Here is a 23,482-nt window from a genome sequence, read left to right on the forward strand (position 1 = left end):
GGAAAAAAAGTCTTCCAACTAAATGCAAGATCAGAAGAACCAATACAAAAAGCTTGTGCTGACATCTATTTGCTTCCTAGGACTGGCTATAGAGAGGCCTTCCTTTACAATCCTCTAAATGAAAGAAAAAGCCGAGGACTTCATTTTCTTCACAGTACCCAGTTTAGTGTACCCAGGCTTACATTCTACGTTCATATATTGATGACTGTTCTACTTTGGATGTCGGAGTATCCCTTTATCCCAAATGGAGAAAGAAGCTTTAAAAAATGAAGCTCAAAAGCCAGAAGCTGATATTCAAGGATAGCTGTAAAGGTTAACATATACACAAACCTCAACTGATAAGAACCATGCTCTTGCAGAGAGTCATTACCACAGGAAGCAATCCATTGCTCCATTACAATCTGGTCACTTACCACTGTGGAAGACATTGTCGGGAGGTTTCCTAATATCAGATAGGATCACATTGTTCTTTCCAAAACGTTTCCTAGAAGAGGGAGAACACAGTTAGTCCAGGGTACGTCTACGCTTCCCAGAATATTCTGGGCTGCCCCCAGAGTATTCTGGCTCCACTTTCCCCGCAAATTCAGCCCTTATCTGCTCTTTTTTTGCTGTGGTTTTTTGGCTGTTGCAGCTGCCTTCCTACATGGGCTCCGTCTATTGCACAGTGGCACTGCTGAGGTCAGAACAAGGCACCCAGCCACACTATCAATGTTGGCCTTGTTCTGACCTTGAAGTAACTTACACCTGCAGCACCAATGGTGGGCAGTTTGCAGGAACCACAGGCAAAAAAAGCAGTTGCTGGCATTGCTCTGCAAAAAGCGTCTGAAACCTACAGCAATCACTGAGTTAGTTAAATGTGGGTTAGCCCCAAATCGGGGGTGGGCATTGTGAAAAGAGTGCAGCTTTTAGAGTTTGGCCCTGTAGGATGTAAAAAGGACACAGCAAACCCAGGGGGAATTTTGGGTAAATCACTCATGTAGACAAATCCTCTGAGCAATTCTGTCATCCATTTTAAATCTTTGTTTGGTACAGAACTCCAAAGCAAAACCTAAGTTTGTTGTGAGATACAATGTGTAGTCTTAAATTTCTGTAATATGAAATATTGTGTCACTTCCTCTCCAATCCCATAAGAAGTCAGGCAGACAGTTATCAATTCAGACTACCATTATTTAATATTATAGCAATAGCAAGTACATTTCTATACACTTAGCAGAACCCTTAAGCACTGCCTAAGCCAGTGATGTCCAAACTCTGGCCTGGCCCTCCAGATGTTTTGGGACTTCAGCTGCCAGAAGCCTCAGCCACCTTGGCCAATGGTCTGGGATGCTGGGAGCTGAAGTCCAAAACACCTGGAAGGCCAGAGTTTGGATATCAAACTCTGGCCTAAGCGGTTTACAATGTGTAAGCCAGTTGCTCCCAACACGTTCAGTACTCATTTTAGCAACCTCAGAAGGGTGCAAGGCTTTCCAAATACATTTGTTGCTCAAAATTACTATACTATACATACTCTAGAAGCTGCACCAGAACAAAGCCTTGCACGCCCCGGAAGAAGTAATGGGATGTGTGACCACGGTGTCACACAGCATCACACGGCCGGTACGAGCCCCATTACTTCCAATGGGGCTCGAGCATATGGTCCAAAACGGATCCCCCACGTAAAGAAAGGGCACATTGTATTACTATGTTTCAGCTAATGTTTGTTTGTTTGTGAGCCAGCTTGGTTGCCACACCAAGAGAAAGGCAGCATATATATTAACTGATCGATTAATTCAGACTTCCCAAATTTTTCCATGCGTGTGCACATGCATACAAAAACTATTGTTTGTGGGAAAAGGTCACAGATCATTGCTACATTTCTGCTACATGTGAACCTGATAATTCCCAGGAAACCTCAGCCTCTGAAAAAATGTACAACTCCTCATAATTGGTAGAAAGCAACAAAAATTAGAGCTTACCTCAAGAGCTTAGCAAGCCCTACTCCAAGCTGGCCTAGTCCCCCTAAAAAACAAAAAATTAAAACATGAACAATCTGAAAAGATTCTGTTCTAGACAGTTTTTGAAATAAAAACAACAACACTGAACTCTACCCAAAAACCTGGGAGCAGGGAACAAGTTAGCTTTCATCAAAGCCATTAGGATTATTTTAGATATGTACACGGGAGAGAAGTGAACTATAACCTATCCTATTTCTTTGAATTATTATCTGTGTTGGCTTCCTTTCAGAGTCTTGTCCTCCAAAGCAGCCTAGAAAAAAGCAAGGTACATAGACACATTAGCTTTATTGAGATGACTATGGCACCACACTTCTGCATCACAGATACAACTATGATGACACAGAAGAGAGGTTAGGCACAACATCTTAGTATCATACATCTAAATTAACGCTGGCTCATGCAATGACTCTCTAGATGTTGCTGGACTGCAACTCCCAGCATTCCCTATCACTTGCTATGCTAGTGTGGGTAGATGAACTTTCCACTTTATCTACACCTGGAAGGCCACACAATTCCTACCCATGAAGTAAATCGCATCACAATGATTCCAATAAAAAAGAACAGCTCAGCATCATGTAAAGGCAGTGTTGTGTAGTGGTTTGACCTATGGTCTATGATTCCGGAGCCCAGGGTTCGAATCCTTGCTCAGCCATGAAAAACCCTGGGTGTCTTTGGGCAACTCACACTCTCTCAGCCTCAAAGGATGGAAATGGCAAACCCCCTCCGACCAAATCTTTCCAAGAAACCCCCAGGATAAGGGGTAAGGTTGCCATAACTCAGAAATGACTTGAAGACACCCAACAACAGCAGCACATAAGGCCAGCAGCACAAAAATATACCCGGGCGAGGGAGGTGCAGAGTATCCCGCTATCTAAGGCAGGCAGACAATTGTTCCTACTCCACCCCATTTTTCTATCAGTTCTACTACCGTGGTCTTTGGTATCCACTGAGGTTTGGTTCTGGGACCCCCAATAGATATATACATAATGGTGTAGTAAAATGGTGTCACATGAAATGGCAAAATCAAGGTTTGCTTTCTGGAATTTTTCAAGCAGAATCAGTCGACACTGAGGGTCAACTGTACCTCCATCGAGGGACTCCTCTGAGGAAGGATTGGGAGCAAGAGGAAACTGTTGCTGTGCCATCAGAGAAAGTTACTGGGAGCTGGGGAGCTCTGAAGAGATGAATGTGGCCCATTTCTCTGCTGCAGCACTATCACAGAAGGAAGCAGCTAATGCAGCTCTCTAGAGACTGCTGCTGACTTGCCACTCTGGAGATCCTACACAATCCCTTCCCAGTTGCCTGCAGCTCTTCACAGTAGTGATGAGGGTAATCTCAGTGGAGGAGAGGGAAACACAATGTTCACCACTCCTTAAACCCCATCTCCTGAGTCTGGTGCTTTGCGCTGCCTCATGAGAGGCTGGATCCTTCTTCTACTCAGGGGAAGGCCTCCTTGAAGAGATAAGTTGAATACTCTTTGGAGTCTATACCTAAGCTGTCGAGTGTCATGCATTCAGAAGGGTATCACAAACTTCCTTCTCACTTATTTCTATGGCTGGGAATAAGCCTTGTTATGGACCAAGGCTTTCAATCTTCTCCCAAGGAAATCCTTTGGGAGTTTTGTATCTGCTGTTTCTCAAAGTGCAACTTGCCTCTTACACCCACCACTTAAAGTTGCCCATCAGAAGGAATTTGGTTGATTCTGCAAAGGGAATGGGAGATAATAAAGTGTTCTGTTTTAAGGGGAAATCACTGTTATTCCGTCTGAGCCTTGCAACAAAGATGAGCTATTAATTGGACAAGAAGGCACTACTAGCTGAATCTTAAATCACTATTTTGTTTGTGTGTGCCTTCAAGTCATCTGTTGACTTATAGGGAAACTATGAATTTCATAGGCTTTTCTTAGGCAAGGAATAGTCAGAGGGAGTCTGCCACTGACTCCTTCTGAAATATTGCCTACAGCACCTGATATTCCTTGGCAGTCACCCACCCAAGTAGCTGACCCTGTTTAGCTTCTGATATCAGACAGGATCTGGTGGCTTCAGTTATGCAGGCATAAACCATATGCCTTATAAGAGAAAAATATCTGTATCTTCTAGGAGAAAGGCTTCAAGTGGTGAACAACCCATTACGTTCAGTAATCCAACAGAAACTAACTTCTCTGTATTGTTATGCAGACCAGGTAGACTGAGATCTACCAAAATATCTGAATAATTTATAGCAGACTTACAGGAGGTTTCTGACTGTTATCCAACTAGCTATAACTAGTTACTGGGGGGGGGGGAGAATATTTGGATGGGGAGAGTTTATTTTCCTGAGAAAGGGTTTCTGATCAGTATCAGAACCAAGACGATAACCTCTTGGGTTGAGCATGAGATAACAGACACTCTGTTCCTTAATTCTCAGAATATGTTCACCTCCCTAAGCCATTGTTTTGTATGTGGCTCTGGCTGGCAGATCTCAGTGTTCTCATAAAGCACAAACCAGACTCTAGAAGGCTACCTGCCCACTTGGATGATGAACTACCGCTGGAGCTTGAATTCAAAGACATAGCCATGGCTGCATCCACATTGCAGAAATAATCTAGTTTGACACCACTTTAACTGCCATGGCTCAATGCTATGGAGTTCTAGGAATTATAGTTTGTTTTGGCACCAAAACTCTCTGACAAAAAAGGTCTAATGTCTCACAGTTCCCAGAATTCTACAGCACTGAGCCATGGCAAAGTGGTGACAAACTGGATTATTTCTGCAGAGTGGATACAGCCCATGAAAAATCAGTATGGAAAGGGATCTTGTAGCACTTTTGAGATTAATTGAATGAAAGAAGCTGGCAGCATAAGCTTTCGTAGACTTGAGTCTATGAAAGTTCATGCTACCAATTTCTTTCTTTCAGTTAGTCTCAAAGGTACTACAAGATCCCTTTACATACCACTGGAGTTATGCCCTTGTTATGGTCTGGGATAAGGGGAAGGAAAAGACCTCCAAAATTGTTCACTGCCTCTCTAATTCAGTGCTTACCTAAAGTGCTTACCTAAGATCAGAATATCAATACACATGGCTTGATGCAATGAATAACAAGAAATTTAAACACCATACACAAAACAAATCACTGGGTAGGAGGTACAAAGCAGACTGACCTGTAATTAGTACCCGTGGATGGTCTGTTTCAGAGAAGGATACTGAATGAAAGCTGGCGTCTGAGGTTACCTGCCGGGGTGAGAAACCAACACACCTAACCGGCACAACAGCAATCTGACAGCCGCAGCCGGGTTTCTGCAACACCTGCTTGACAGCACGGCTCAAGCTCTTGATGGCTGGCATTTTTCAAGAGTGCTGAAATTAAATGGAAAGTATTTTAGTGAATTAGAAGATATACCACCAACAGAGACTGTTCAAGTAAAGATGATTCTTGAAGTGCTAATGAACTACTCGCGCACATTTCTTGTTGGCTACAATAGAAAGGACACTGACTTTGTATGCAAATGATCTCATGATCAATCCCCAGTATTTACACAGGGCTGCAAATGACTCCTGTCAAACCCTACAGAAGTTGTCAGTCAATGAAACAGATGGGCCAGCAGTTGGTTTCCAGGCCCTCAGAACTTGGGCATGTCATCGCCAAACTGGGACATGTCTCAGTCAACAAAGAGTTGGCACTGGATGTTCTCCACTTTTTTTTTCTCTTTCCCAACAATCTAATTTGCTCTAGGGGTCTTTGTAGTGATAACTGTTTATACAGAGCTAATACTCAATGTGGCAGGCAATTCCCATAGACCAGAGCCATTCTGCAAGCCTGACCTTTGTTCCCTGGACTTCTGAAAATTTGAGAAGGGGCCTGCAGAAAAAGGCAAATGCCTAAGACTCACAACCCCAATCCTGGAATCCTTCAGCACAAACCTCAATTAAATTTAGGGCTGAAGGGCAGGGTATAAATACCATAAATAAAATAAGATAAATACGTGCTGTGAAATTGGAAAACCTTTCAGAAGTTACACAAAATTTATGCCCAGGTTTAGAGTTTCAGTTGTCAAACTTCGCACACCTTACTTTACTCACTAAAGCTTAATGCAATTAATTTTTTTGACTTAACAACAAGATAACTCTGTAAAATTATTCAACCAGAATGAAAAAAAAACTGACAATGAATATTTGTTATAACACAATATGCTCACTCTATACCACTTCTAGCGCCTAGACAAACCAGTTATATTTCTGTCATGAATTTCTACAGCTCTGGGTGAGACAAATTTTGAAATGCTCACTCCTTTATTATTCATCACATCCATGGACTTGCTGCGCAGTATTACAAGTCCTTGGACACAACCAGAATTAGCAAGGTTGTTAGCACACCTGTTGTGCAGGAGTAAGGAACTGAACTACAGTTTTAGACTTTTGATAAAACTATAGCACTATTCCTTACAATCGGGGGAAATACCAGCCCTCCAGCATGGAAACTACTGGAATTTTCCTGTAGACACCTCCAAGCTGGATTTCTTAGTACCACAGAATCAGAGTTGGAAAATACTACAAGGGCCATCCAGTCTAACCTGATGCCATGCAGAAATACAGCATATCATAAGCATAATTATCACTTAGAAGACTACATGTAAAACATCATCTATGCCCTGTTACTAAAATCCAGAGAACAGCTGTATTCTGACATTGCCTTATTTTTGTACAATACATTTTCCCCCCGACGAATGACTCTTCCCGCGCCTTCCCTCCTCCAGGCAGTAACGTGATGCAATATACTTTCTCAGCTTATCTTCCTTTCTGGCAGTGGCTTGGCAAAGCAAAAGAAAGAAGGGTATTTATTGGGCACAGCCTCTCTGCTAAGCCAATCAGAATCCGCAAGGGAGTGGGAGTTGTCCTCTACATCAAAAGGGTGTGTGCATGTGTGCTCATGATATTACCGCAAGACAGACACATCAGTTTGTTTGATTTAAAAGAGCGTCACCCCATACAGGCAGATATAATTCTGAAGGGAACAAGAGGAATGCTGCTTTTCCAGTATAAAGCACGGCTGCATGGAACACTGGGTTTATACTTTATTTGCTCTCCTCCTTGGTAGGAGAAAGCTAAATTAGCGCAGGCTGGTTGACAAAAACAGCAGGCACAGCAGCAGGTTGAAGTGACACTCTAAAATCCACAGCTCAGTAGTATAGGTTTAAAAAGAAAGCTAAACACACTCCATAGTACTTCAAACCACACAGCTGGAGGCAACAAGCAGCTACTACTAAGGTTCAGCCATCACCGGAAATAAAAGAAATCAGCATATAAAGCAGACATAGCCAAGGTGACCAAACATCCTCCTTTTCTCAAAAATGCCGTACATTTCAACCTTCAGCCCAGGAGGAATTCCAAAAAGGTCCTCCATACTGAGCATGGCTATGAAGCATGAATTTGCATTTTACCTTAGTGTTTTTAGCTTTTACAGCCAGTCCTCCATATCCATGGATTCAAGCATCCAAGGCTTGAAACCATGAAAAAGAAAATTATAAGGCAATCTTGGTTTTGCCATTTTATATAAAGGACACCATTTTACTACCTATTATATTTAATGGGGTGTGAACACTGATGTATCCACAGGGGTCCTGGAACCAAAGTCCAGCAGATACCAAGGGCCCACTGTATTTTGTAATGTCCTACATTCTTCTTGAATGTCCTACATTTTGTGATGTCTTATCTTCCTTTGCAGTTGTGATATCTGGGTACACCCAGGATACAGCTCAAGGGCATGATATATATTAAGTTAGAGGCAAAAGAAATCCATGTGACAAATTAAGAACTGCTTCTCCAGCTCACTAGCTTCTCTGACCTAGAGGAAAAAGTCCCACTCTGACAAATGTAAAGTGCACCCAGAACAATACACAAAATGGTAGACTTTTAAAAGTGTTGCCCCACTTATTTATTCCCATGCAAGCATGATTCTAGCCCAAACCTCTTCAGAGACAGTAGCTGCATCCAAGTTCAGAAATAATCTGGTTTGACACCGCTTTAGCTGCCCTGGCTCAATGCTATGGAAGTCTGGCGATTGTAGTTTGTTGTGGGCTCTAGAGTGGAGCTGTGATTATTTCTGCAGTGTGAATGCAGCCCATGACTCTACATCATGCAATATGCAACTGTATTCTCATTGCCACTGCATACCCATGAGATGTTTGATACCTAACTGGAATACACAACCTTGCCTTTGTTTGTCATTTCAGATAACCGCCTAATTATTAAGAACCAAAATTAGTTTTCCCTATATGTTTTCCCCCTGGGCTTTTTATTTTAAACTTTGTATTTAAATTTATCGGTACAGTCTCATTTGTCAAAATGGTCAAACACACATAGCTTTAATGGTTCTCATTTAAAATGTAATGGTCCTCTACTGCCAAGATCCTGGTCCATGCCCTAGTGATCTCACGACTTGATTTCTGTAACATCCTCCTGGCTGGGCTTCCTTTCTCACCTCCGTCCTTTAATCTCTGTCCAGCATTCAGCTGCACGCATTATCACTTCCACCCACTGCTCTGACCACATCTCTCCTGTGTTGGCATCCCTTCACTGGCTCCCCCTCCCTTTCCGTATTCAGTACAAGCTCCTGCTATCGACATTTAAAGCCCTCCATGGACTGGCCCCTCCTTACTTATCAGACCTTCTTTCTCCTCACCTTCCCACCAGGGCCCTCCGTTCTGGTAGTCAAGGGTTCCTGTCTCAACCCAGGATTTCCTCTGCCCCATCCCGGATTCGCCCCTTTTCACTTGCTGCCCCTCACTCCTGGAACCTTCTTCCCCCACAAGCAAGAGCCATCACTTCTTTAACCAGCTTCAAAACAGAGTTGAAAACCATCCTGTTCAGAGAAGCCTTCCCAGGCATTGCATAATTGTAGGGTTGCCATATCCCGCCCCCCGGCGGGACAATCCCGGTTTGGGCGGTGCCATCCCGGTCCCGGTCCGGTTTGGCGCCCAAACCGGGACAGCCCCGCCCACCGCGGCTACCTTCGCTGCCGCGGCGGCTCCAAGGCCTTTCTGAGGCCTGGGGCGAGGCCGGGGCGATCGCCGCCGGCCTCCTCCCCTCCTTCATGGTCCCAGCCGGGGCCAGGAAGGAGGAGAGGCCGCGGGGATCGCCGCCGGCCTCCTCCCCTCCTTCATGGTCCCAGCCGGGGCCAGGAAGGAGGAGAGGCCGCGGCGATCGCCGCCGGCCTCGTCCCCTCCTTCATGGTCCCAGCCGGGGCCAGGAAGGAGGAGAGGCCGCGGCGATCGCCGCCGGCCTCGTCCCCTCCTTCATGGTCCCAGCCGGGGCCAGGAAGGAGGAGAGGCCGCGGCGATCGCCGCAGGCCTCCTCCCCTCCTTCATGGTCCCAGCCGGGGCCAGGAAGGAGGAGAGGCCGCGGCGATCGCCGCAGGCCTCCTCCCCTCCTTCATGGTCCCAGCCGGGGCCAGGAAGGAGGAGAGGCCGCGGCGATCGCCGCAGGCCTCGTCCCCTCCTTCATGGTCCCTGAGGGTCCCAGGAACGAGGCGAGGCCCCGATCCTGGCCTCCGATCGTGGCGGGGCCCAGGCGGGGAGGGAAAGCCTCCTTAAGTGGAGGCTTTCCCTTGCCGCTTGGCCTCCGCTGCGATCGCGGTAAAATGTAGGACAGAATTTTCAAATGTAGGACACACTTTTTGTGTGTCCTACATTTGAAAATTTTGTCCTACATTTTTCCCGGTTTCGAGGTCCGGCACTATGGCAACCCTACATAATTGTCACTTGCTATTTGATGTTCTTTTGGTGCCTGTTTATCAAACCATTTCCTGTATTGCTATGTATTGTATATGTATTATCCTACTTGAGAGTATGTATTTTTCCTGGAAAATGATTAACCATCCATTATGAAGCCAAGCCCTCCCTCCAGTCCATCTGCCTTGGTCCAGGCCTCGGAGGTAGAGAGGAACTGCTGGACCTCTTACCCTTTCCCTCCACCACTCCCTTCTCCTTCTGTGTCATGTCTTTTTAGATTGTAAGCCCGAGGGCAGGGATCCGTCTAACTAAAAAGATTGCATGTACAGCGCTGTGTAAATTTACAGTGCTTCATAAATAAAGGTTAATAATAATAATAATAATTAAAAGATGTGCAACAAGTACTAATAGATTCTTGCCTCAAAGGAAGCAACAAATAAACATAAGATTTGATGCTGTCTGGATAAAACTAACAGCTTTAGTTGTAACAATACCAGCCAACACATAAAACCACCCAAACTCATGGATCAAAAAAATATACCTTTAAATAAAAAATTGCTGGTGTTACTGTTGTTGTGTGACTTCAAGCTGACTGACTTATGGCCAACGTCTCCTAGACTTTTCTTGGCAAGATTTGTTCAGAGGTGGCTTGCCTTGGCCATCCTCTGAGGCTGAGAGAATGTGACTTGCCCAAGGTCACCCAGTGGGTTTCCATGACTGTATGAGGATTCAGACCCTGGTCTCCAGAGTCATAGACCAACATGCAAATCACTACACCATGCTGGCTCTCCTGTCAATATTAATTACCTGCATCCGTTTTTATCTGTGTGCGTACACTCAAGTCACCTGTCAACTTATGGCAACTCCATTAATTTCACAGGGTTTTCTAATGCAAGGAATACTCAGAGGTGTTCTTATCAGTCAGAGGTGGGTTAAATGAGCCTTCAGAATAAGAAACTTTGTGGCTTTCTATTGCAGCAGGTTTTTCCAGTCACCAGACGCTCTATTAAAATTGAACAACGCTTTTAAAAGGTAAAAAGCATGGAAACTAAACAAACCTACTACTTGAGAATGATGCCACTGTAGCATTAGTTCCACTTGATTTCTCCAAAGCAGGCTTAACTGTGGAACCATCTGTTGGGAACAAACCCTACCTTCTTTGTTCGGTAACTTCTGTTTAATGGTGCCACTTTCACTGCAAAGGAAAATCAGCTGGAAGGGGAAGCAGACAATATATTTGTGGCAGTATACAGTACTTTCAAAAGACGTCCAACGATGTGGTTTGGCCCATCGAGATTGGAGCCAACAGATGAAGAAACACAGGAGGCAATTATAGCAATCTATTGTAACTGTTTTAGCCAGTGATGTACTTTGACTGCAGCTCTATTAAAGATTGCAAAAGCCATACTGAGGCAACACATGAATTAGGCCAACCACAAAGTCACAAAATAGCACACAAGGTTTCAGGTTCTCCCGAATTCTGCAACAGATCAGACAACAAGCAAGGTACTATATACCAGAACAAAACAAGAGGTCTGTGTATAAGATATAGGATCCATGTTTAGTGGAAAGAAGGGTTATTTATTATTTAGAGCATCTGTTTATAGTCTTGAGGTACTGATGGGTTGATAGGCAATGTTCAGTCAAAACAAAGATTTAACACAGAGAAATATAAAACAGACTAAAGCACCTCTTTAAAAATATTTTTAAAACCACAAGCATCTAGAACAGCCAGAGCAGCCAGTCCTGGTTTTAAGGAGCAAAGTCTTCTGAGGATGTTTTAAGAATGCTGAAGGCATTCAGATTACAATCTAGTACAGTATATGCTGCAGTAGGGCCTAAATACACTAAAGGGAACAGATCATGCCTAACCTTGGAAGCTAAGCAGGGTCAGCCATGGTTAATACTTGAATGGGGGATTGCCAAAAAATACCAGATGCTTTTAAACTATAATTTCAGAGGAAGGAACTGGATAACCACCTTTGAATATTCCTTGCCTAAGAGAAATCCTATGGAATTCATGGGGTCTCAACAGACGACTTGAGGGCACATGCACACATATGCTGCAGTGCTGGTTGCTGCCTAGGGCTTCACGGAAAAAGAGAGAGAGAATACCCTCATTTCTGAAAACAGAGACTCCAACTGTGATCCAGATTTGCCTCTATACTTTGCTATAGAAATAGGTTTCTTGGTTGGTTCCTACTAAGCTAGGAAGGTTCTAATACCACCTTAGCCAACTCGTCTTCTATCTGAGCCAATGGCATACAGACCTTTTCCAGGAAAGAAGAATCACTGTCTCTAATGTTTACTACTATGAAAAGTAAACTATGCACCTGTGAGCAGGCACAATACTCTACAAGATAGTCCAACTGTGACCTTCAAAGTGTTGCTGGAGTGAAGCCATCTGCTGGTCTCATAAGCTCTAACCAACAGGGGATGGGACAATGGGAGATGCAGCTCAGCGACATTTAGTTGTCACACAAGTTGCCCAATTGTGCCTTACATAGGACACATATTACAAAAATGGAGATTGGTACTTCAGCCCTTACATCATCATCGCTTTCTCCACTAAAGGCCTATCATGACAGCAGGGCAGCAATAGTATCTGGCCAGATGCCTTTCTTTTAGTTGTCCTTCCTGTGCCAGTTAGCTGCCCAGACTGGTTTCAGGTTTGCTACTGTAGGCTTTCTCTTTCTGAATTCTGTTGCAAAACTTTTTCATGTGAACTCGCTAAAGCTGCTGGTTCTGACTGACCAAAATAACTAAGAACAGAAGAAGAAAAGCTGGCTGGGTGCAGACTGACCCCAGAAGACTCTTTGATAAAGGTTTATGCCTCCTAATTACCTTGTTCATTACAGATATAGCATTAGACTTCATCAATTAGATTCTCTCCTGTTTGAAATTTATTTCATTTTGGCTGGAACTGGTTTCACACGCAGACACCAATCTCAATGACAGGGATGGCTTTTTTTTCAATAAAACAAGCAGGGAACAAATGCAGCACATATTAAAAGAAAAAGAAGGAAGAACTGTTTGCATAGCAGACATTCAGAGCTGCTCTCCATCCAGGTGACATTTGCAGGCAAACAAAATCTTTTGGGTTAACTCAGCTTTCACTTTGTAGTCAGTTGCTGCAACACTTGAGTAATAATACTGCTACAGCAATTTAACTGCAACAAACTTCAGTTCTTTTAAATAACATTTTATATTTTTTCTAATTTTGTTTGTGCGTTTTTAAATGTTTTCTGGTTTTTATTTTATTGCTTACCGATTGCATTGTTTTTCCCCAGGGAGAATTGCCCAGCTACAGTCAAGTACGAAAGTACAGTGCAGTCCAATCCATTTTACTCTGAAGTAAATCACAGTCTGTGTGCAAGAATTGTTCCAGGTAAGTTGATATGAGACTTCTGCTCAATTCAATTAATTTTAATTGAACCAAAAAACATGAGTTGACTAATATTGTACTTTAATTCGTATCTCATCCATCTAGCTTTTAGGTTGAGCACAAACAGTTATGCCTGCTGGAGTTTTGTTAAGTTTTTTGGCATCATTTTTATTTGTTTCATCCTATAGATCCTTTTTGTCACATTCCCCTAAACTTTACCCTCAACTTATACATGGGTCATATCAAAATCCACATTATTATTATTATTGTTGTTGTTGTTGTTGTTTATTTATATAGCGCTGTAAATTTACACAGCACTGTATCTACAATCTTTTAATTAGACGGTTCCCTGCCCTCAGACTTACAAACTAAGAAGACATGACACAAAAGGGGAAGGGAGTGGAGGATGGAGCCAGGTGCCTTCTGGGAAGGGCTCAGTTCCTTTGGGGAGGCCTGGTGGGATTGGCCCACCCCTCTCTCCCTCAGAAGCCAGAATGGAGTCAGGTGCCTTCTGGGAAGGGCTCAGTTAGCCCCCAAACCTGTCTTCGATTTATATATGAGGTCGACTTATAGTCAAGTATATAGGGTAGCTCCTTTGTTACATGCTCATAAGTTTTGCCCTCGACTTATCCATGGGTCACATACAAATCCATGATTTTAGACCCAAAACATACCCTTGACTTATACATGATGTTGACTTACAGTCAAGTACATACAACACTCACAAGGACCATAAATATTTATTACATACTAAGAGTCATTTTGCCCAGTATATGATTGATGTAACAGGATTTTATTTGTAGCCCTTTGGCAACAGTGGACTGCATGCTGCTGTCATTCATGTTTTCACACAGGTGTACACAGTTGTTTCTCCGAGTCGGTTACAGCAAGCTGCTTTCCCAAAACTGCTGTAACACTGCAATTCCCTTTTTAAATTTCAAAACGCTCTTAAATTACAGCCTATAAATTACAGCCAAGGACTATAGTAACCTCTGGCTCCCACCCGACATGAAGCAATATTGCTAGTTCAGCAGTTAGCAGGCACGACAGGCACTAAAACTGGCATTCTGGCCTCCCTTTGACTCTTCAGCTGCTGCAGGAACATGATGCTGCTGTAGCAATATGCATAAGCTTTTTCGAGCCCAGAAAATGAAAGCTATGCAGAAAGTTGAAGTCAAAGACATTGAATGGTGAAGTTAGAGGTATGTATAATTGTATATATGTATGTATACACATTTATCAATGAATGGTTTCCTTCTGGAAAGGAAGACCAAACATCATCAGCATAATTTTGATTGCAGGGATACACTGTTAATTTACAATGAACTTTTGTAGCACTTTTCAACAAAGCGTTTTGGACTCCAAAATCAGCTATTAAAATATTCTTCATGGATAAATCCCTTATTATAAGAGCCAAAGATTGTCCTCCTGCGCAAAGTGTGTCAGGTTAAATCACAGCACAGACCCAGTCAAGAGCAAGTGAATTATGCTCCTGTATAAGTGAAGTAACAGAACTTCATGCGAGTCAATCACAATTTCATACAGGTCTACAGTAGCTGGTAAAGTGATCATATCTTTCTTAATGGCCAACCACCCCAGCAGCCATATTTTATTCATCCATTCTGCTACCAATTCTGGAGAAGGAGACTGTGTTTTGTGTGCCTTCAAGTTGTTTCTGACTTATGACAAACCCTAAGGTGAACCTATCATGGGGTTTTCTTGGCAGGATTTGTTCCGAAGAGGTTTGGCATTGGTTTCCCCTGAGGCTGAGAGGATGTGACTTGCCCAATGCCATCCAGAGCATTTCATGGCTGAGCTGGGAATTGAATCCTGGTTTCCAGAGTCGTAGTCAAATACTCAGATCTTGCTCTCACTGGTACGTTACTACTGCTAAATATCCAGGTAGGCTCTACAGCATCAAGGGAAATGAACCAAAAAACAACAACACACAGAGGGACACAATTCTGGTCCTAATATGCAAAAGATTTTTTTTGTTAGTCGCATTCAGTTGTCTTTAGACAAGATGCTATCGTTATTGGGCCAGTTATAGAATAATAGAAAAACAATAAAATATAAGAAATATCCAGAGAGTGAGCTGTGGTATGGATTCATCTTGTTTTGTGTTTGTAGGGGGTGGCATGTTTGGTGGGTTGGGAGCTCACGTCACTCACATGAGACCCAATACAAACTGCATTTTCCCCTTATGAGTGTGTTTTTGAACCTTTAAAAAGTGGAAGTTCCTTCCTGCTTTTTTGAAACACTAAGGAGTGTCACATTTTGATAAAGCAAGGTCTTGCCCCTTGCTTTAGAGAAGAAATGTCATTCCTAGAGGTTTCTGGGACTGCAATTGTGGCTATTTTGAAGAGGGAAAGAACAGCGCAGGAACTGGGAGTCCCAAAACCAGGAAGGGCGGCATATGAACTCTGTGTTGCCAGCCTGGCTTGGTTTCAGCAAAAAGAATGAGTCTTGTGGCATGACAGACTGCCAGATTTACTATGGCACTGTAGTTCCCATAAAACTCAAACTTCCTCATTAGAACCCTTTCTCCATGTTTCCTTCTACATCTAAGAAAATGCACCTGATTAACAGGGAAAGTATGGTCTCAGGCTGCATCCATACTGCAGAAATAATCCAGGTTGACATTGTCATGGCTCAATGTTAGGGAACTGTAGGATTTGTCATTTTGTAGTTTATTATTATGCTTTATTTATATAGCGCTGTAGATTTACACAGCGCTGTACATACAAACAATAAAATGGATAAAGTAAACCTGCCCATGGCATACAATCTAATACTCTCCTCATTATTGCCCTGCTGTTGGTTTCTGTTCCTGTAAAACGATTTTAATTACTGATTTCTCTTATTGTATTTTCATTTTTCTAAATAATGCTGTTTTACTTTTTAAAAAATAAATAAAAGGAAGGTATAATGAAAGAAAGCCATTAATTAAAATTTCTCCTTATGGGAACAGTAACCTACTTTGGAACAATTAAGAGAGGCTACAGTATTAAAGTGGCAAATAAACCAGCTCATCAGTAATCCCCCAGCCAGGATCAATGGGAAGAAATAAAATAGCTGGAACTTGCAAAAGAAATATGTTTGATAAAGGCATACGTGTTCCAGCTGCCTAAATAGTGCTATACCTGTCCTGAGTATTCTGGTGCTGCAGTTGTGTTTGGGCTATTAGAGAGCTCTGGTGCCACAACAAACTGCAAAACATAGGAATCCATAGCATTGGGCCATGACAGTTAAAGTGGTACCAACTTGGATTATTTCTGCAGTGTAGATCATGAGTATAAAGCAGTCATTATGCCCTGATTGTGAAATATCCTTCTCCACAGGGAGGTTTTGCTGGCAGACACGCCAGGCAAAGACCTTTTAACTCTTTGAAGTCTTCTAATAGAAACTGTTTTGTCATCACTGGGTAAGAACCTATATTGCTACTGTATTTCACAACCTGTCTTTTTTATTGTCAGCAGTGTGATGCGGCAACTAAAAACACCAATTTGATTTTAGGCTGCACCAGTAGAAGTGTAGTCTAGATCAAGGGAAGTGATAGTGACACTCTATTCTGCTTTGGTCAGGCCTCACCTGGAATACTGTGTCCAGTTCTGGGCACCACAATTCAAAAAGGATGTTGAAAAGTTGGAGTGTGTCTAGAGGACAGCCACCAAAATGGTGAAGGGTCTGGAAACCATGAAGCCCTATGAGGAGAGACTTAGAGAGCTGGCTATGTTTAGCCAGGAGAAGAGAAGGCTACGAGGTGATATGGTAGTCCTGTTTCAATATTTGAGGAGATGTCATGTTGAGGAGGGAGCAAGCTTATTTTCTGCTGCTCCAGAGAACAGGACCCAGAACAATGATGCAAGCTATAGGAAAAGTGTTTCAAGCTCAACATTAGGAGGAACGTCCTGACAGTAAGGGCTGTTTGACAGTGGAACACACTGCCTCAATGGAGAGTGGGGTAGTCTCCCTCCTTGGCGGTCTTTAAACAGAGGCTGGATGGCCATCTGTCGGGAGTGCTTTAATTGAGATTTCCTGCATGGAAGAATGGGGTTGGACTGGAAGGCCCTTGGGGTCTCTTCCAACTCTATGACTCTATAATTCTAAGATTTTACCAATTTCTCTATTTCATTTAGTCATAAAGGTGCTACAAGATCCCTGTACAGTGAGCCTGCATCATGTGCTTTTACACTAAACACAGCTTTCAGTTTATGCTGAAACTGTGTGACGGAACAGGCAATGGTACAGGGAAGTCAGTGCTTCCAGGACAGATTATTCTCTTGCTTTTTACCAGGGGATGGTTCCTTTTCATATAATGAGTTAAAGTACAATATTTACATTGACCCATGGATAAATCGACTCAGATTTTTGGAGTCACTTGTTTTGACTAAAATTTCTAGACTTATACATGAGTATATACAGTACGTACCAGTGGAGTGATACCCTTGTTAAGGTCTGGGATAAAGGGAAGGAACAGACCTCATATCCAAAATTGTTCAGTGCCTTTGTAATTCAATGCTTACACAAGATCAGAAAAATATCAATAGACATGGCTTGATGCAATTAATAACAAGACATTTAAGAGACTGTGAAGAGGTGATATGATAGCCCTCTTTAAATATCTGAAGGGGCATCGTACTGAGGATGGAGCAAGCTTGTTTTCTGCTGCTCCAGAGAACAGGACATGGAGGAATGGATTCAAACAACAGGAAAAGAGATTCCACCTAAACATTAGGAAGAACTTCCTGATGGTAAAAGCTGTTCAACAGTGGAAGACATTCCCTCGGAGAGCAGTGAAGTCTCCTTCTCTGGAGGTTTTTAAACAGAGGCTGGATGGCGATCTGTTGGGGGTTCTTTGAGTTCCTGCATGTCAGGGGGTTGGACTGGATGGCCCTTGAGGTCTCTTCCAACTCTATGATTCCTCAATTGTCATCATTTTTAGCAACATTATTAAACTGTTTTTCTCTTGTGCATTTGATTTATTATTCCGAACTACTGTGGGAATCTGTTTCAAGGGGATATAAATATCTGTGACGAATAGACTGTACATAAGATATCCCACCAGATGGCAAGAGCTTTGTGCGTCAGAGTGAAGGGCTCCCAGCCTTTGCAACCAGGGAAGACTACAGGGAGAAAAAAGGAGAATGCCTTGCTGTGCTGTCGAAACCTTTAAAGTAGGAACTAAGGAGACATGAGGAAGATGACCCAACCAAAGTCACAGAAGATGTCTCTCCAAGAAGGATGCTGAAAGAAGATCAGGGGCCCATTACGTGGCAGCTCACTGGGAGAAAACATGGTTTGCTACTTTTATCTACTGAACTGAGAACAACCAGAGCCCTGAAGCAGCATGTTATTCATCTGCAACGCATTATTGGGTGGGAGGAAAGAGATGTAACAGTCCTCCTATTACGTTAAAGAGAGGTGGGTACAATGAGTAATATTTACTCAGTATTACCAGATTATTCTTTAGGGTAATGCTGTGTAGCCATTTTTCAGATTTTAATTTTTTAAAGAAAAATTAAGCATGCGCCGCTCTTAGCAAAACCAATAATGCTAATCTAGGTCCAATTTACACTGCAGAAATAATCCAGTCTGACGCCGCTTTAATTGCTCTGGCTGAATGCTAGGGAATTCTGGGATCTGTAGTGCTGTGAGACATTTAACCTTCTCCGCCAGAGAGCTCTGTTGGCACAATAAACCACAATTCCCAGAAATCGTTCAAGGGTAGTCATGCTGCCTATATAGCAAATCCAGTAACATCAAAACATCCACCAAACAGTGATATCTTTTATGGGTCCAACCAAAATGCACTATAAACATGTTGCAAGCTTTTGATGCTTCACTGGTGAAGATGTTTAGTGGCTTGTATACTTCCTAAGTGGCCTAAATACACTAAAGGCATTCCCACTTGGACATGAAACCCACATTGAGCAAGTCACACTCTCTCAGCCCCAAAGGATGGCAATAGCAAGCCCCCTCTGAGGAAACCCGCTAAGCAAGCCCTGTGATAGGTTTGCCTTGGGGTTGCCATGAATCAGAAACAACTAGAAGCCACACAACAACTTTGAAAACTACAAAATTCGTACATCTCAAACCTTTTAAAGAAGCCAGAGTTCAGGCAAACAGTTAATGCAGCTTCTGAGCATGCGCAAAAAACCCCCAAACAAATCCCACATTCATTTCCAAAAAACCTCTGTCTACCAACCCCTCTCCCCCAAATAACTAAACAAATATAATCAAAGAGAGCCAGTGTGGTAGAGACCAGGCACCAAATTGGGAGGAGTAGCTAATACTCCAGAGGACAGGATCAACATTCAAAATGACCCAAAGCTGACAAAATGGAATTCAACACAGAGAAATGTAAGGCACTGCACTTAGGGCTGAAAAATGAAATGCAGAGATATAGGATTATGGGGGACACCTGGATTAAGGAGACTTATACATGTGAAAGGGATCTGGGAGTCCAAGTTGACCACAAACTGAACATGAGTCAACAGTGTGATGCAGCAGCTAACAAGGCCAATGCGATTCTAGGCTGCATCAATAGCCATATAGTGTCTAGATCCAGGGAAGTAATAGCACCACTGTATTCTGCTTTGACCAAGTATTCTCCAACGATCCCCTATGGGCTAGGAGCCCCCTATGTTTCCCAACGGGGAAGGATACAATAGCGCTATAAAGAGACACACATAATGGGGACCTGAGCCGGGAATCCGCTTTAAGGAAAGGCAAGACATGAGCCTCCCTCTCTTGCTCACCTTCACTTTCTCCCCGCCTCTAAGTCCCTTAAGACCTCCTGCTGCTGCCGCCGCCGCGCCAGGAACAGTCTGAGCAGACGATGCCCCGCACCTGTCCTTTTATACCCCGACGCCGGCTCGCGTCATCAAGCCCCGCCCACTCGCGCCTCGCTCCGCGGCTCCTGATAGGCTGAGAAGCAGCCGGCACCATTACACTCCCCCACCGCGCCCCCCTCCCAGCTATGTGGAGGGAGGGGGAAAGGACGCGTCCGTCAATCAAGCGGCAGAGGATGGGTTGGGCGCCTGGCGCGGTTGCTACGGCAACCTCTTTGGCGAGGCCTAGCGCGGAGTCAAGCCTGGCGCAGGGGAGGGCGGGGCCTGGGGAGTTGTGACGTCATAGTTAGGTGACGTCAATGTTCTGTTTTTTCTGACGTCATTTCTATTTTATTGACATAGTAATCAAATCTATGAATAGCCAAATGCTGCAGAAGTCAAGGCTGCAAATGTGGAGGGCCTGCTGCTCTGTATAATATGATGCTCTTAACTCCATTGGCCTCTGGGCTCTTTTGCTTTGCCCTCAGCATTTGAATGTTGTCGGTAACTGCTGACTGAGGCCCAAAACAGACGGCAGAAATGATGATCCCGTTCGGGGCACAAGAGCTCTCTGACGGAGGAGGCTAAATGCCCCACTAGAGACAGTTCCCAGCATCCCCTCCATTGGGCCAGCAGGGCATTAAAGCGGCCTCAAACCGGATCCTTTCTGCCCTGTGTTTTGGACCTCAGGCGTCAGTTACCAAGCAGGGTGCCCTGGCTAATTGCCTATGGGCCCTGGCCTTGTTAGGAGTGTCTTTTGATGGCTTTATGGTGTTGGGAGAGAGCAGAGTAATAGCCAGACCCCAGGAGCTGGGATGAGGAGCCCTGGATCTGGTGAGGAGGCAAGGAACACACCTGAAGCCTTGGCTAAGGAAGGCAATGCTTCCCCATGGAGGCTCTCAGTCCAGCCAAGAGCTCAGAGCCGTCAAGATGGACAGCTTCACTCTGAAGACACTGGGCCTTTAGAGGGCTTTTTAGCTGAAGCGAGCATTTGTCAAGGAAAGGCCAGGCCTGCAACAACACTCTCCTGCCCTCCTCCCCCTTTGCATGTCTCCCTCTGGGAACAGGGCCTGCTTGGCTGTTGTTGCAGTATTATGGAGCATTGGCTTGTTTTGTTCTAATCTCAGGGCCTTTAGAGATATCACCATTCTTTTAGTTAGACAATTCTCAGTATAAGCCTACAGCAGTCTTTGAAATATCACAGAATCACAGCGTTGGAAGAGACCCCAAGGGCCCTGACCCAGTCCAACCCCCTTCTGACATGCAGGAACTCTCAATATCCAAGCATCCCTATTGACAGATGGCCATCCAGCCCCTGTTTAAAGACCTCCAAGGAGGGAGACCACCAATCTAACTGTCCACTGTCCAACAGCCCTTACTGTCAGGAAGTTCCTCCTAATGTTGAGCTGGAATCTCTTTTCCTGGAGCTTGCATCCATTGCTCTGGGTCCTGTTCTCTGGAGCAGCAGAAAACAAGCTTGCTCCCTCCTCAATATGCAACTTAGCAAAGATTAGGAAATCTTAGCGCAAACTATTCTGTGTCCCTTAGGAAACTAACTGTAATAATACAAAGCCTGCTTAAAATGTAGGATAAAAGACCCTAAAGATGTATTTCGTGCTAACAATATGGACATTGCCAAATAAAAAGCTCAAAAACCGGAATACTGTGTCCAGTTCTGGGCATCACAGTTCAAAAAGGATGTTGAGAAACTGGAGCGTGTCAAGAGGAGTGTGAACAACACGGCGAAGGGTCTGGAAACCATGGCTTATGAGGAGAGACTTAGGGAGCCGAGTATGTTTAGCCTGATGAAGAGAAGGAAGTGATCTGATAGCAGGATGCCATATTGGAAAAGGAGCAAGCTTCTTTTCTGCTGCTGTAGAGACTAGGACCCAGAGCAATGGATTCAAACTACAGGGAAAGAGATTCCACCCCAACATTAGGAAGAACTTCCTGAGAGTAAGGGCTGTTCGACAGTGGAACACACTCCCTTTGAAAATGGCAGTCTCCTTCTTTGGAGGTCTTCAAACAGAGGCTGGATGGCCACCTGCTGGGGTTGCTTTGATGGTATCTTTCTGGTGGCAGAATACCCTTAACTCTCCTCCAACTCCGTGATCCTAAAATGCTCTTATCAATATAAACTCAATCTTCTTTGCTATGCTCCAAATGGAAGACATTTAGGAATTCCTCCTGGACCAAGGGCAGGTCCTGGAAAAGGAGGATGTCTGGCCACCTTGTCGGGTAGCAGGTGGCCATGGAGGGAGTGGCAGGTGAGTGAGGCAGCAAGGGAGGACACAGCAAGCCACCACAACCTCCACTGCCACTTGTAACCCTTTTCCATATACCTACACTGGATGACACCAAACCCAGCGATGCCAGTATACTGTTCTGGGCACCACAGTTGAAGATGAATACTGACAAGCTGGTGCCTGGCCCAGAGGGTTACCAAGATAGGAAATGTTGTGAAATCCAAGGCCTGTGAGGTGCAGCGTAAAGAACTGGGTATGTTTAGCTTGGAGAAGAGAACATGGAGAGGTCATGATAGACATCTTTAAATACTTGGTGGGACATCATGTAAAAGATGGAGCAACCTTGTTTTCTGCTTCTCCAGGGACTAGAATATGAACGAGTGGATTCAAATTATGAGATTTCACCTAAACACTAGGAAGAGCTCTCCACCTGTGGAGGTCTTTGAATAGAGACTGAATGAGCATCTTCTGTGCTTGTTGTGTATTCTTGCATGGCAGCAGGGCTAGATTAGATGGCCCTTGTGGTCCTTTCCAACTCTAAGATTCTATGTGTGTTATTTTAATTGATGCCTTTGGGGAGTAATTTATTTTGAAATGTACATGGTTCTAACTGTTGTCATTTTAAAAGCTGCCATATGTTTAAAAGCTGCCAAAAGTTGCTTTGCTTTTGACCATCCAAGGTTGTTTCTGACCACCACTATCTCACCTACTCATTATGGGAAAATAGATATCTGGGTTTTCTTACCTGTTACGACCGCATCCCACTTTCCTCCCAAACGATGCCCAGGCAGGGGTTCTTCTTCCCTTCTCTCCTCATGTCTCTCAGATTGAAGGGTGAAGGAGAGGTGATTTTTGATCGGTGGGACAAGGACATCACCTCCAACCCTCCCTTTGATGCAATCTTCATTAGGTCCGGAGGATGGATTCTCTCAACAAAATATATATTGTTAAAACCCACCCCTGCTGTAATGCAAAGCATTTGTGTGCAGTTGGCCCTTGACTAGATAACTAAGATGCATTAGATTTACAAAAGACTTGTTCCTGGTGGAAATGAGCATGGCTTCAATTTCATGTGCTGTTAAACCCTTGAGGAATAGTGGTGGGGTTGGCTGTTGATAGTATCATGGAGTGCCTGAATTTTTGAACTCGCTCCCCAGAGAGGAGCAAGTTAAGTTCTGACAGCAAGTTGAAACATTTTTCTGCCACCAGGCCTTTAGATATACTATGTTGTGTGAAATTTGAAGGTTTTTAAAGATGTGCATAGAGTTTTATTTTTACTGTTTTACTGTTTTATTCTTTACTGCTTTAATATGTACTTT

At 43.8% G+C, this 23,482-nt stretch overlaps 1 protein-coding gene across 1 annotated transcript in view; it reads right to left on the minus strand.

The window, feature by feature from the left end:
• LOC149310364 (L-threonine 3-dehydrogenase, mitochondrial-like) overlaps positions 1–19,896 on the minus strand; it is a 29,089-nt gene extending 9,193 nt beyond the window's left edge. Inside the window, exons 1-4 of the mRNA XM_089528801.1 lie at positions 19,846–19,896; positions 5,134–5,329; positions 1,956–1,998; positions 414–484 (exon numbers count right to left, since the gene is read on the minus strand). Coding sequence (XP_089384927.1) covers positions 414–484; positions 1,956–1,998; positions 5,134–5,317 — 298 coding nt within the window. The 5' untranslated portion in view covers positions 5,318–5,329; positions 19,846–19,896. The remainder of the gene's footprint in view (positions 1–413; positions 485–1,955; positions 1,999–5,133; positions 5,330–19,845) is intronic.
• Positions 19,897–23,482: the final 3,586 nt, after the last annotated feature.

The sequence above is a fragment of the Sceloporus occidentalis genome, unplaced genomic scaffold (assembly GCF_023333645.1).
Source record: "Sceloporus occidentalis isolate IW3139 unplaced genomic scaffold, rSceOcc1.0.p SCAF_6, whole genome shotgun sequence".
In the NCBI taxonomy this organism is placed as follows: domain Eukaryota; kingdom Metazoa; phylum Chordata; class Lepidosauria; order Squamata; family Phrynosomatidae; genus Sceloporus; species Sceloporus occidentalis.